At 33.4% G+C, this 14513-nt stretch overlaps 2 protein-coding genes, 1 long non-coding RNA gene and 1 other non-coding gene across 4 annotated transcripts; 2 read left to right on the top strand and 2 right to left on the bottom strand.

The window, feature by feature from the left end:
* The first annotated feature begins 408 nt into the window (after positions 1 to 408).
* LOC102599402 (tetraspanin-8-like) lies at positions 409 to 1631 on the top strand. Its single transcript, XM_006354757.2, has 2 exons — positions 409 to 897; positions 1321 to 1631. The coding sequence occupies exons 1-2, from the start codon at positions 451 to 453 to the stop codon at positions 1621 to 1623; spliced, it is 750 nt and encodes a 249-aa protein (XP_006354819.2). The 5' UTR covers positions 409 to 450; the 3' UTR covers positions 1624 to 1631.
* A 3770-nt stretch (positions 1632 to 5401) lies between these two features.
* LOC102600711 (uncharacterized) lies at positions 5402 to 6791 on the bottom strand. Its single transcript, XR_367839.2, has 2 exons — positions 6656 to 6791; positions 5402 to 6010 (listed from the first exon to the last, which is right to left on the bottom strand). It is a non-coding gene; the product is annotated as an uncharacterized lncRNA (long non-coding RNA).
* Positions 6258 to 6349, bottom strand: MIR162B (microRNA MIR162b). The gene has a single exon (NR_127253.1). It is a non-coding gene; the product is annotated as a microRNA MIR162b (primary transcript).
* Positions 6792 to 9818: 3027 nt separating the features above from the next.
* On the top strand, positions 9819 to 14040 carry LOC102600380 (protein Dr1 homolog). The gene is made up of 6 exons (XM_006354677.2): positions 9819 to 10251; positions 10439 to 10502; positions 11568 to 11657; positions 12584 to 12678; positions 13309 to 13377; positions 13661 to 14040. Exons 2-6 carry the CDS (start codon positions 10448 to 10450, stop codon positions 13826 to 13828), a joined length of 477 nt encoding a protein of 158 aa, XP_006354739.1. The 5' UTR covers positions 9819 to 10251; positions 10439 to 10447; the 3' UTR covers positions 13829 to 14040.
* The last annotated feature ends 473 nt before the right edge of the window (positions 14041 to 14513 follow it).

Below are 14513 nucleotides of genomic sequence, written 5' to 3'. Positions count from 1 at the left end.
AAATTATGAGAAAATAAATAAATTGTAATACTGATCAATGAGGCATGCCACATCAGCATGTTTATTTTCAGTTTTATATAGATATATAGATTACCTTATATGTAATATAAGGTAATGCACACGCTTTAAATTTAACCGTGGACTCTTTTTATTAACGAAACAGTAAAAAGTAAAACATTTTCCACCATACAAGATTTTCTTTCATTTTCCACCTTTTTCTGCGCATTTATTTCACTCTCCTCCATAGCTACCTAACAATACACAAAACGAAAAATAAAAACTACGTAACAAAGAACAAAAAATTGATCAGATTTCTTAGGTCGATTCCTAAGAAATCCGATCATTCATATTAATTCACATTATATCATTTTTTTTCCAAAAAAATAAAAATTTGAAAAAATGGTTCGTGTAAGCAATTTCGTTATTTCACTTGTTAACGTATTAACCTTTATGGTTGCAATTATGGCCTTAGGATTTGGACTTTGGTTTAAAGCTGATGAAGCTAAAAGCCTTTGCCAAAAATCATTATATATGCCTTTGTTAATATTTGGGGGTTCACTTCTTGTGCTTTCATTATTGGGATTAATTGGATCTTGTTGCAGAGCTTCGTTTTTCTTGTGGGTTTATTTGTTTTTTCTGTTTATGTTCATCGTTGGGATGATTTGTTTATCGATTTTCACTATTTTGGTGACGAATAAAAGTGTGGCTAAAGCGTTGTCTGGGAAAGGTGGAAATGATGCTAAATTTGGAGATTGGGGAAATTGGTTGGAGAAACATGTTGTGAATGATGAAAATTGGGATGAAATTAAGAGTTGTATGGCAACTTTCAAGTATTGTCAAATGATGCCTCGAGGAAAACCTGCTGATTTTTACAAATATAGCCTCCCAGCTGCTCAGGTTTCAATTTTTCACTTTCATTACGTTCCATATTTATAACTTACGGACTTTTTAGACCACGGTCCAAATAGTTTTCATTCTTTTAAACAAACTGAAAGTCTTATAAGAATACATTAGATCACAGTCTAAAATTTTATAGATGCGTAAACATTAGATTTTGTATATAAGGTTGAAATATATATGAACAAACATTATATATGAGTCTAACCTTTTTTAGAAACATAATTTCAAGCTATATTTTCACAACTTTTAGAAATAGGCCCAACATCAAAATTTAGGACCTAAAAGAGGGACATTGAGTGAATTAATTGTTTGATGTGGCACTCCATATTCAACAAACAAGTCACGACTCAACCCGTTTAAATTTGGACAGGTTTGATTTTGACATCACTAATTCTATTTAATTTGTTTTTTTGGGTGTAGTCAAGTTGTTGCAAACCACCTACTTACTGCGGCTTTGAGTTCACAAACGCAACATTCTGGACGATGCCAAAAACAGGGCCAGCAGTGCCAGACAGTGACTGCAAAACTTGGAACAATGCACAAAATGAGCTCTGTTTCGACTGTCATTCATGCAAAGCATCATTCCTCGAAACCATTCAGAAAAATTGGAACAAAATGGCAATATTAAACTTTTGTGTATTCGTTTTTATTATTATTATTTACTCTATTGGTTGCTGTGCTTTGAGGAATAACAGATCAAAGGGATACAGACCATACGCATAATTTTATTTTTCAAAGTGATAAGAAGGAGCTTATTATTTGGTTTAAGGCTAATTAACTGTGACATTTAAACAATCTGTAAATTCCAATTTGTATTGATTTGTAAAATTTTAGTAATTTTATACAATCACCACTTTTGTACTGATATCAACTCTTCTCTCAAACAATAAATATTCCGTGCACAGGATTGTTATATTAGATTTTGGTGTATTACTATTAGTCGAGATGATAGTTCAGTTATAAAATTTAAAAAATCAAGATACTTTAATTTGTGTATGTGTTTGGTCCTTCACTAGAAAGTTATCAAAGTGTAACAAATGAGGCTTGAGCACATGACTTGATGTAAATCTTATTTTACCCTGATGGCTATTATTATTGGGAAGTGCTAAATGAACAGAAAATTTGGCCAGAATTTGATCAGAAAATTAAAAAAACTATAACTTTTTTTTTTTTTTTTAAAACAAACTGGTCTTTTTTCATTTTTTAGTTGAAAGGTATTAAAGTTAAAAGGGTAAAAATGTTTAAAAAGGTAAAATAACATGGATAAAATATCATTCTGGCCAAATTTTCTGGTCAATTTTTTTTTTCCATTATTATTTTAAGATAAGAAAATCATGACTTGGAGAAGATTTAATGAAGAAGCAATTGGTTCATTCAAATTCCAGACCATTTTTTGTTGAGAAATCTACACAGATTAGATCACATACTTGATCACTTGATGTTATAAATGGTTTTATTCCTATATTTATGGAGCTATTATGCTAACGACTAGCATTTTCATAATAGCAAGGTGTTCCCCTTTATTTAAGTATCTATCAAGAAGAATGGTCCGAGCTTTCAAACAGATGAAGATGCAAACTAAGGGATAAGTAGACAAACTTTTAAATAACCAAGCTGACATAAAAATTCTAGTTATATCTGTTTAAAGCCGATGAAGATTCTCTGATAACCTTTGCTTAATTAAATTTTGTATGTGTTAAAAAATGACTAAATAAGTGCAACTAACAATTTTTTTCAATACCCATAATGCAACTAACAAATTTTCAATATACCAATTAATAAGACATAATGTGGTAGAATTTCAAGTCCAAACTCATCATAAAATTCTGAATCCTAACTTTAATATGACACATTTTGCTTTGTCTCAATTTATGTGACACATTCCTTTTCGAGAGTAAAACAATTTAAGTTTGATCGAGAATTTACTCATGAAATCTTTAAAGGAAAAATCTTTTTGGCCAGAATGATAGTTTTTTTATGTTATTTTAACTTTTTAAATATTTTTACCCTTTTAACTTAAATACATTTTAACTAAAACATGAAAAAAAGATCAGTTTGTTTTAAAGTAAAAAAAATATCACTATAGTTTTTTTAATTTTCTGGCCATTTAGCACTTTCCATCTTCAAATTATTTAAAATGAAACTCGAAATTTGAAACATATTACATAAATTGGAACGGAGGGAGTAATATTAAAAAGATGTCATTACTATTTTCTCGCAATTTCACTTTGACTAAGACGTGAGGCTTGATAAAAGACAAAAAAAAAATTGTTTAAAAACGTCATTATATCTAACTATTAATTAAAAAAGGCCTAACCCATCGGTGGCCCCTTGAATTTGGCACGAAGTTTCAGTTAGACACTTCAACTGGACGATGTTTATTTTAGACACCTCATGTACGGTACCGCTATATCATTTTGACACTCTTTTTCCAATCAACAAAAATATATGAAGTGTGTGTTACACTCGCGAATGACGTGTAAAGTGACAAATCAAACAATGACATTTGTCATTTGTGTCAAAAACAATTCTTAAACAATAAATTTTGAGTAAAAATAAAAAGTAACCAATGAATCAATGACATATGGATTTTTGCCCAAATAATTTTTTTTTAAAAATTTAGCCAATAAAATTCCCTCACCCACCCCCACAGTCTTCTTCTCCAAACACCCCAGTCCATTTGCAGAAATACCCCCCACCCATTTTTCAGAAATATCTGCACACACCCCGTTCTCCCGCCCCCCAAGGCGATTTTCTTATCCAAATACTTGCAAAAACATATGAGAAACATGCCAACCTACACACTGCTCCTTTATTAGTGTTTTTTTAAAATATCTTTTTGTTTCTTTTTTCCCCTAATTAGCAGATCCACAAAAATAAAAATAAAAATTACTTCTATGTAAATATTCAATCCTTTTGGGAAAGATTCTCATAAATTAATTTACTAAGTAAATCTTGAAATGGGTACATTTCTAAATTTCTAAAACAATTTCTATCATTTTTCAATTGTTTATGGTAACTGTTTTGATTCACCATAGTTGGATGTTTAAGTTTCAGAAATGGTGGCTGAAAATGGGAAAGAAGAAGAGAAATTTTTTTAAAAGTCAACTAAAAAGGTTTTTCACGCGCGGTCAATGAGTGTATTACATTCACTAAGCCATGTAAGCAAAAAGTGTTAAAATGACACAACGATATCCTACATGAGGTGTCTAATATGAACACTGTTCAATTAAGGTGTCTAAGTGAAATTTTGTGCCAAATTTAAGGGACTACCGATGGATTAGGCCATTAAAAAAAAATAGCAGAATCATTGTTTAGATGGACAATTTTGTCACTACATAGCTACTGGTAACTCAGCATCTGTAAGCCATTATCTGTAGTGTTAATTAAATTGCCACTATTTTGTCACTATATGCTACATTCAATTAATGTAATCATTGATTGCTTAATGTCAATGTGGCTATTATTGTCACATCTTTATCAATATCAACCGCATGAACGGCTCATGATGTATTTGTGGGACCAGACATCAAATTTTGTTGTATAATGTACTATTAATAATCAAAATTAAAGTCAAAGATCAAGTAATATAAAACGGACAAAGATTAAGTAATATAAAACGGTTGAAGTATTTTACTACAATATAAATGCTTTGTCCATTTGTAAGTTGAATCTGTGTTTCCACTCATCTATATCTTGAAAGTGACCAAGACCCTTTATCTGTTGATGTTAAAGCAAGACATTCTGATTGTTCAATCTGACTATAAATCACCTCATAAAAGGTTAGAATAAAAAAATTAAATTTAAAATTATGATAGTTTTATGGCAAAAACTAAAAGTATATATGCTAGGATAAAAGAGCAGGTAAAAATCTTGTCTATGTTAGTAAAACTAGTAAGCTTGGCAAAAGGAATAATACTAGGAGATGCCTAAAAGTGTTTGTATAGATTCTCTAGTGATTTTGGTACTTGACAACTATGTTAGCCTCTACCTACAATGCCTAAAGAATATGTTTTCCACTTTCCCTTTCGACTAACTTTGCTATAGTGTAAAGTGAATTTGATTTGTATATAAAAGAGGATAACTACAAGGTCGCAGGTTCAAAAGGGATAATTACAATAGAGAGTAATTAATTTCAAGTAAACATATTATTAATTAATACAAGTAAACAAACATGAAATACAATAATCTTAAGATTTATCTCAATATTTTTTATTGGAATTATTACTCCCTTCGTTTCATAAAGAATGACCTGGTGTGACTTGGCACAGAGTTTAAGTAAATAAAGAAGACTTTTGAATCTTGTGATCCTAAATTAAAGTTATGTCAAATATACAAAATTGTCCTTAATCTTATAGTCTTAAACATGCCACGTGAAAAGCAAAAAATAAAATGTTACCAAAAAAGAAAGAAGTCATTCTTTTTTTAAACTGACTAAAAAGAAAAGGAAGTCATTCTTTGTGAAACGAACGGAATACTATCTTTTATCTTTCCAACCAAATGACCTCCAAATGTGTGGCTTATTTTCGACTCATAAACTTAGATGATAAAAAATTGTTGTACCCAAAAGTGTAAGATTTAGGACTCTAAACAATTAGGATAATTATTGGAAGTCACAGGCTCACAGCAGTCGATACAAGTAAATGGGGATAAAAAAAAAAACTCTAATTCTACCATGACAACAATATATTCCGTGAAATCTCTACTAGTCGAAGACCCCACCGAGGTATGCGCCAATAAGACCACGAAAGGACTTACAGAAGCCAATGGGTGATCATTGGTCCGATGCTTCGGGCGAAACCAATTCCCAGGGTGTGACGGGCGGTGTGTACAAGGCCCGGGTACATATTCACAGCAACATGCTGATCCGCGATTACGGGCGATTCCAACTTCATGTTCCCGAGTTGCAGAGAACAATCCGAACTGAGGCAATCTTTCCGGATTCGCTCCGCCTTACAGCCTTGCTTTCCATTGTAATTGCCATTGTAGCACATATGTGGCCCAGCCCATAAGGGCCATGCGGGCTTGACGTCATCCCCACCTTCCTCAAGTATATCACTGGCAGTCGTGTCTTGCAGGGATAGAGAGTACGCAAACCTTGTGTAAGACTCTACCAAGAAAACAAAGGAAAATCCCATATCAATAGGAACTAAAGGGGTATCTGATCAAGTTATGCTAGTTAATGTGAAGCAGAGTTATAGCAGAGTACAAATTAAGCGATTGTAATCCCAGCACAAACCATCAGATTCACAAAAAAAAGAATTGAAAAACTAACAGTAATACTTCAAAATTTTGACAAGAAAAAAATAATATTTGGGTATGGAAAGATAAACAGACCAATTAGCAAGGGTTAAGCACTGGATGCAGAGGTTTATCGATCGGTTCCTTTTGCTGTATTTTTGCATATATATTCAGCTTTCAGGGAACAGATCGATGAACCGCTGCCTCCAGTGTCTTCAACCAACTAAACAAATACAGAGTGCGTCAAAATACTCAAACGATATCCACAGGCGAATGCATAGATTTATCTGAATCCAGTATTTTCAATACCGAGTATAAATCTATATATAAAATTCAAACAGATAGTGGGTCTAAACATATATCATCACAGATCTGATTTCAACAAATGCAAAATATAATCTGCCGGACATTGCACAGAAATCATAAACACAGATCTCCATAAACTAATAAAAAAGAAGTTTGAAGATATGTAATATAGTACTAGTAAATAAAAATAGATTAAGTAAAATCTAACAATTTTTTTTTTCTGAAAGATGATATGAGAGAGGACATAATAGATGAAGTGTGACCTCTCCGCTTGATACTGTGTATTCTTGAGAGAGCCGCAGTCGTCTAAATATAGACAAACCTAAGGCGACTTTAGGTTTGCATTATTAATTTACTTATTTAACCTTCAATACCAAAAGATAATTTTAGGATAGATTGACCGGGATGAAATCATATTGAGAAAAAAATTAGGTTATATTACTAATTTACTTATTTAGCTCTCAATACCAAAAGGTAATTTTAGGATAGTTTGACCCAAGTAAAATCATGATATGAAATCATATAGACAGACATGCGGGGACTTCGGGTTACATTACTAATTTTCTTATTTAGCACTCAATACCAAAAGGTAATTTTAGGATAGTTTGGCCGAGATAAAATCATGATATGAAATCATATAGACGAATTTGCGGGTTGCAGCGACTTTAGGTTACATAAATAATTTACTTATTTAGCCCTCAATACCAAAAAGTAATTTTAGGATAGTTTGACCGAGATAAACTCATATAGACAAACCTGCTGTAACTTTAGGTTACACGACTAATTTATTTATTTAGTTCTTAATACCAAAAAGTAATTTTAGGATAGTTTGACCGAGATAAAATCATATGAGATTTAATGATTTAGCCCTCAATTACAAAAGATAATTTTAGGATAGTTTGATCGAATGAAATCATATGAGATGAAATTGAAGTTTTGTTGGGATATATAATTTGAATTTTTAATGTATATGTTTTGTTCATAAACATAAAATCCTTATAAGAAAATTTTTTTGTGCCTAATTTTTTATATAATTTTACCAAATAAGCAAAAATTTGTAACAAAAGTAATATATACTATAAGAAAGTTATTCTTAAAAAATACAATATTTATTGATTAAACTTTAGTTTAATACAAAAAAAAATTGAACATGAGTTATAGTGTCTTATGTTTGTTAAGGCATTGTCAATGTTATTTGTAACTATATCATCATGTTCATATTAAGTGAATATTTCATGGTAGGTTATGTATAGAGGTTGGAGATGTTATGAGTGTTATTCACATGATTTGTATGGAAGAGTAACTAGGTCAAACGACATTCTGCTGAAATTTTAAAACAATGCAAATAGGATAAAGAGATATGGTATAAGTACTCAATGACCGAAATCTCATATATACACTTTGACTAAATTAAAGTTTTATTACCCATTAAACTCATTTTTTTTGTATTTTTGTACACCTTTTTGACTTACATGGCATTCAAACATCTCTGACGCACCTCAACTATGTGGAGTCACAGAGTGTGCCACGTAAGACAAAAAGTGGATAAAATTACATAAAAAAATGAATCTGAGGGGTAATAGGACTTTAGTTTAGTTAAGGCGTGTTTCTAAGATTTCGGTTATAGTCTAGGGCGATACTTGTGCTTTATCCCTAGAATAAATATGAAGTGATTACTGGATTGTTTAATGTCGTTTTGAAGACGACGAAAATGTCTTAAGAATAAAGGTCGAGTACCATGAACAATTATACAAGAACAAATGAGACATTTAAATTGCAATAATTGTAGTGGGTATCGAGCTACTAAGCCATATATGAACGTTTGAGAGAGGGTGATTGAGATGAGAGTGAGAAGGGACATAAGTATTGTTTGAGAATCAGTTCTGATTCATGTTGCGGTGCTTAGTTGCATAAGTCATTCATCTTGTGAGGAGATTGGTGAAGCAGTATAAGGAGATACATAAGAACTTACACATATTTTTATCGACTTAAAAAAGGCTTACAATAAAGTGTTAAGAAAGATTTTACAAATTTGGAGGCTAAATGTGTATGTGTAGCATACATAACGGCGATTAAAGACATGTACAATACAACCAAGATCGGGATAATAATGGTGAGAGGTGACTTAGAGCCCTTTCCAATCTGTGACGGGGTTGTATCAAGAATTGTATTTTTTTCTTTGAATCTCGCTATGCCATCCTAAGGTGATTGCTAAATGGACGAATCTTATCAACGTTCATGATTGATAAATCAAAGATCGAACTGCTGAATATATTTTTTGGGTGTTATCATAAAACATTATATAGTTAAGTTCAGGAGTATGAGATAAACAGACTCTATCCACTAACATATGTCGCAGGGTTAAACCACCGTCTCTCAGGTCCCCGACTAATTATGTCATAGTGGCCAAAAATCAACAATAACTCATTTTGAACATAACTAACAACTTTCATCATACTTTCTCTTCAACTATGGGCCTATTTCAATTTTCTTTGGTAATATATTGACTCGATAAATTAAAAAAAGAAGGTGCATTACTGTATGCTATTTACAGATGGCATAGTTCTGATTGATGAGACTCACGACATAGTTACTGTTAAGCTGGAGGTTTGAGACAAACCTTGAAGTCTAAAGGGTTCAAGTTAAGTAGGACCACAATAAAAATATCTGGAGTATAAATTCAATGATGTAATACATAAAATTGGCGTGAGTATGGGACTCGATACATATGCCGTCCAAAAGAAAGATAATTTCAGAATCTTGGGTATATTATCCAAAGGAATAAATAAATTGACAAGGATGTGTCACACTACATTAATGAATAACAGATGAAATTAAGGGTTATATTCCGAGTCTTGTGTGTGATAAAAAGGTGTCAACAAAACTTAAAGTTAACTTTTACTGAATGATGGTTAGACCAACTATATCGTATGGGCAAAGTATTGACCAACTAAATAATTTGCATACATCTTCTATACTTTCCGGACCTATTTTGTGGGATTATAATTGATATATTGTTATTATAAGCTAATTCAAATAAATAAAAAAATTGTACTCCCTCCGTTTAAAAAAGAATGACCTCATTTCCTTTTTAGTCTGTTTAAAAAAGAATGATCCCTTTCTCTTTTTAGCAACACTTTAACTTCAACTTTTCACATGTCATGTTTAAGGCCACAAGATTAAAGGACATTTTGGTACATTTGACATAACTTTAATTTTGAACCACAAAATTTAAAAGTCTTCTTTCTTTTCTTAAACTCCGTTCCAAGTCAAACTAGGACATTCTTTTTGAAACGGAGGGAGTATAATTTACTTATTTTTAATTTATTTGTAATTAGGCTTTGACAAATTTTTGAAATTCGTGCACAATCCCCCGTCCACGGTTGGCCTCAATTAGCAGATCCATTAGAATCGGTAATCTCCCCTCCACTCCTTTCGCTTCCATTTGCAATTCACCAAAATTACATCATCCCCTACCAATTCTAGGACTATATATTATATTATTATTTCATGTCTTCTCTCACATTCCCACACCTTCACTACTTCTACGTGCAACCCACCCCTCGATTACCATTCACAACCCCTTGCATCGTGAGCCACACGTCATCACTCGCGCGTCGAGATCCCTTTGTTAAACGCGCTTTGCAGAAAATTTGCCCTAGACCACTTCCCTTCTCTATATCCACCATGAACAACCACCGTCAGCCACTCCGATCCCGGCTGAATTGCCATTAATTTTTTGTAGTACTCTAATTCCGCTCTGGTTTCTTCAATCTGTCAGATTCTCGATTTTCTCTTCGCAAGGTAAGTTTAATTTTGTTTATTTGATCTTCGCATCTGTAGATCTTTTTCCATTTTGTTTTTTTGAAGGATTTTGTTAGTTTTGATTTTTTTGAAGCTGTAGATCTTTGTTTTTTTTCCGTTTTATATGCTAATATGAGTTTGTGATTGTTGAATTTGGATTCTGGATTTTTGATTTGTTTTTTTGAAGGGCTAAAAAATGGAACCTATGGATATCGTTGGTAAAACAAAGGAAGACGCTTCACTTCCAAAAGGTTTCTTCTTATCTTCCTTCGTTTTACTTTATTCGATGTTTTGTTGCAGTTCGTGTACAGATTAATTTGTAGTTTTCTCTGGTTGCAATTTTTTTTGTTCCTCTTGTTACTCCTTTCATGTTTGGTTGACCTAACTGCGATGTTTTTGAGTAGATGAACACACAGTGAGTGATTGAATTAATGAAAGTATTAATTTGTAGCCAGCATATATTTATATATATTTGATTACTGTTACTTGGATTGCTTTGGACCAAATTGCACGAGTTTCTCATGTTATTTGGTGAGGAAAGTTTTATAATAGCTTAACTTATGACTGTCCTGTCTAAAATATTGGAGCTTTTGTGAGATATTAGCTAGGACAAGGTGTGTTAATCACCATCCTGATGTGGCTTCATCTGCAGGGTGCAGTTTGGGGTTTTTGATCCTTTTAACTCGTTGGTTATCCAAAAGACAACGTAGTTGGCTGGGTGGTCAGCAAAAGATGTAGCATTTTGGTGTCAGTGGTTTTAAGTCGAAAATAGGGTTGTGCCCAACCTCTTAAATTCTAAAATCAGTTCATGCCAGCTAATAGCTTGATTCTTTGTGCTGTCTAAAGGACTGCTAGTTGGCTGGGTGGTCAGGAAAAGATTTAGCATTTTGGTCTCAGTGTTGAGTTTTATGTTGAAAATAGGGTTGTGCCCAACCTCTTAAATTCTTAAATCAGTTCCTGCTAGCTAATAGCTTGATTCTTTGTGCTGTCTAAAGCTCTTTGTTTTGGTTCTACCTTGACATGTTAAGTAGGATGTTTATGTGAAGTTTCTTAAGTTCCCATTGCTTTATGTGTCGATAGCCAGAGTAAAGTCAATCTTTCTCATAAGCTGAGTAATGAAGTAAGGCAGCTATCATTGTGTTACTTTTGTGAAAACATCGTTGACACTGTGTTAAAATGATTCACTTGTGAACAATGGTATTGAAACTTTGGCTACCACATTTAAGTTTTGTAAATTTGATATTTGATATTAATGACTTAGTTTGGTTAATGGCTTGCTTTTCCTTGGCTATACTAACCATTGTATCTCTTCTCAGCAACTATGACAAAAATTATCAAAGAAATGTTGCCCCCAGATGTTCGTGTTGCCCGAGATACTCAAGATCTTTTGATTGAATGTTGTGTAGGTGAGTTGATTTTAATTTTTCTAGTTTAATTCTTTATGTTCAGCTTAGTTATCACGATAACTATGATTGTTGTTTACTACTGTTTGTTAATGACCACAACTCTGCTTCTCTCTGATTTTAATGGGAACTTTTATCAAGCTGATTGCCTTTTGTAATGATGATGTTCGGGCCAGCTTGCAAATTGGAAGAAATCACCTAGTATTAGTTGCCTCCGCTGGGATTTGAACTTGGGACCTCATGATTTTCTTTTCGCTTTATTTATCACTAGGCCACACTTATGGACCAGTTGATTTTAAGGGAATATGTTGGTGTATAATCTGTTTCACATGGGAAGTTGGAGGATTGAAGGGGAAGTGTGCCTTAAAGGCCTCTTACTCCTCAAATTCCAGTCTGACCAGACATAGCAAGAAGAGTATGATAGAAGTGCATGGTAGTGATTACTGAGCACGGTTTAAGACATCAAGTAGGTCACCATGGACACTTCTAAAGGAATTTGAAGTCCTAATTTTTGACAGATCATGTGTTTTATTCTAAGATGGTACATACAACTCAAACAGATCAATGATGGAATCCAGGCAGAGGCAAAAAGGATAGGCGATTCTCCCAATTGTCATGAGTTGTGGTTCAAAATATACCTGGAACTTGCAGTAGTGTAAGGATGCAAGTACGTGGTGAAATATTTTTGGTGCTGAACTGCTATGTTCTGGCTGGTGATGTGTCTTTTGTTATTTGAACATGGTTAAACAATTCCCCCCCTGTTCTCTCCCTCTTTGGATGATTGGTTATCACCTTTTAATTATATTAATTAGATAATAAATCTGCTTCTATTAGTACTTGCATTAACTTCAAATTATTATTTAATTACATAAAGTCGTTTCCCTCTTTCTCATTAGCCAAGTTTGTGTGACTTTTTCTATGTTGTGCAGAGTTCATTAATCTTATCTCATCGGAATCCAATGAAGTTTGTAATAGAGAAGAGAAACGAACAATCGCACCCGAACATGTACTCAAGGCTTTACAGGTGCTTGTCCTGACCCTGTAGTTCTGCTTCTATAGTTCTATGTGTATCTGCTTCAAGTTTCAAGTTAGTTTTGTTTTCCAATTCTCTGCTGGCACTTTTTACTGTATGATTTATCAGTTTACTCCAAGACGAGAAAGGTCAGTTCACACCTAGTTTTCCTCTAAGCTAAAGTTATGTGAATAAGGATGACAAACTATTTGCTTCTTGACTTTGGAGTCTGTTTCTTATGCCCTAGAAGTGATATCAGGTGTTATCAATGACCAATGCAAATACTATTCATGATTTTAACTGATGTCGCTTAATGTATGAATCAAGTTTTCTCTCTGGGTCTCAAGATTAAATTCACCACAGAAATTAATGGAACCAGTTTTAGTCTATGGTGTAATAGTTACATTTTATTTTCATCACTGACCATCCAGAAATCTTTTTTTGGTACCTTAAAAAATACCAGCGAGGAATTTGAATCATGTAGTGTCCTTTCCATGTTAACCTATTGATATAATTTGCTAGTGAATTTTATGATAACCTTTCGTTGACTTGGGAATGAAAAATAAAGAGATGATGTAGTAATCAGAATTTGCTTGTATTGTGTTTGCCAGTGGCAGCTTATATTAAGTGATGATCTCTCAGGTTCTTGGTTTTGGGGAATATATTGAAGAAGTATATGCTGCATATGAACAACACAAGCTAGAGACCATGGTAAGTTCTTTTTCCTCTGTTGTCTTACTTTAGTTTTGACATATGGATGACCTTTCTATTGCAGCTTCGCTGTTGAATAGCTGTGTCATCTATTGCGCTACCATCTCTTTCTATTTTTCATAAAGGTTTCATCTTATCGGTTTCTTTTCATTTGTCGTTTTCCCCCCTAGTCAGTCTCTCCTCCCCTTGACTCCACAACATGCAGCTAAACCATCTGATGTGATTTCAAAGTGCAGTAGTTTTTGTCATTTGTATTGCCTCATGATGTATTCTTCTACCATAGGACACTGTGAGAGCTGGAAAGTGCAGTAATGGAGCTGAAATGACTGAAGAAGAAGCATTAGCTGAGCAACAGAGGATGTTTGCTGAGGCGCGTGCAAGGATGAATGGTGGTGTTACAGGTCCCCCCAAGCAGCAAGATTCAGAAGCAGAGCAAACCTTGAATAGCTAACTTTACTTTTTCGTTGTTGTGTAGGAAAAAAAGCATCTTTAGTCTGTTTTAGTAGCAGGACCTCTCTTCTATTGTGTACAAAAAGGCTCCTGGCGCATGTGTCCGCTTGTGAGGGCTCTAGTTCAGTTTGTACTCAGATGCATTATGTTCATATATTCTGTAAATTAGTAAGAATTTACTTCAGATTGTCCCCCTAAAGTTTCTGTCAAAAAGGCGTCTTTGTCACTGAATTGGCCATTAGCTCACGCGTTTGGCCGACTTCTCAGCCTCCACTTTGAATGTGCCTCTTTCGAATTTGCCCTAATAAAAAATTGTCTTAACGCTGAAAGTTGAAACCACTGAGGAAAAAATTGTACTTCCACCCAAATAAAAAATTGTCACAAACTGAACTAGTGGGATAGAATGATGACTGTGATGGTCTCTATACAATTAGGGTCGTTTGGTATGCGATAAGGATAACAATTTTGAGATAGAATTTGAGATTAATTTTATCTCGTATTTGGTTTGAGGTATTCGAAAGGAGTTTGGACCTGATCTTAGATTTGTATTAAGGTAGAAGGTTAGTAAGCAATGGAGTGTTGTCTTGTTTTTCAAGGGTTAAGGTGTGACGTACTAGCTGTAATACTGTAGTTTTTGTCCGTGATATTGGACAGTTTGTTGTTTATTGTGTTCCGACTGTTGCATT

The sequence above is a fragment of the Solanum tuberosum genome, unplaced genomic scaffold, assembly GCF_000226075.1.
Source record: "Solanum tuberosum cultivar DM 1-3 516 R44 unplaced genomic scaffold, SolTub_3.0 scf00180, whole genome shotgun sequence".
NCBI lineage: Eukaryota > Viridiplantae > Streptophyta > Magnoliopsida > Solanales > Solanaceae > Solanum > Solanum tuberosum.
Note: the sequence above shows the minus strand (reverse complement) of the source record. Positions and strands in the feature narration are given on the sequence as shown.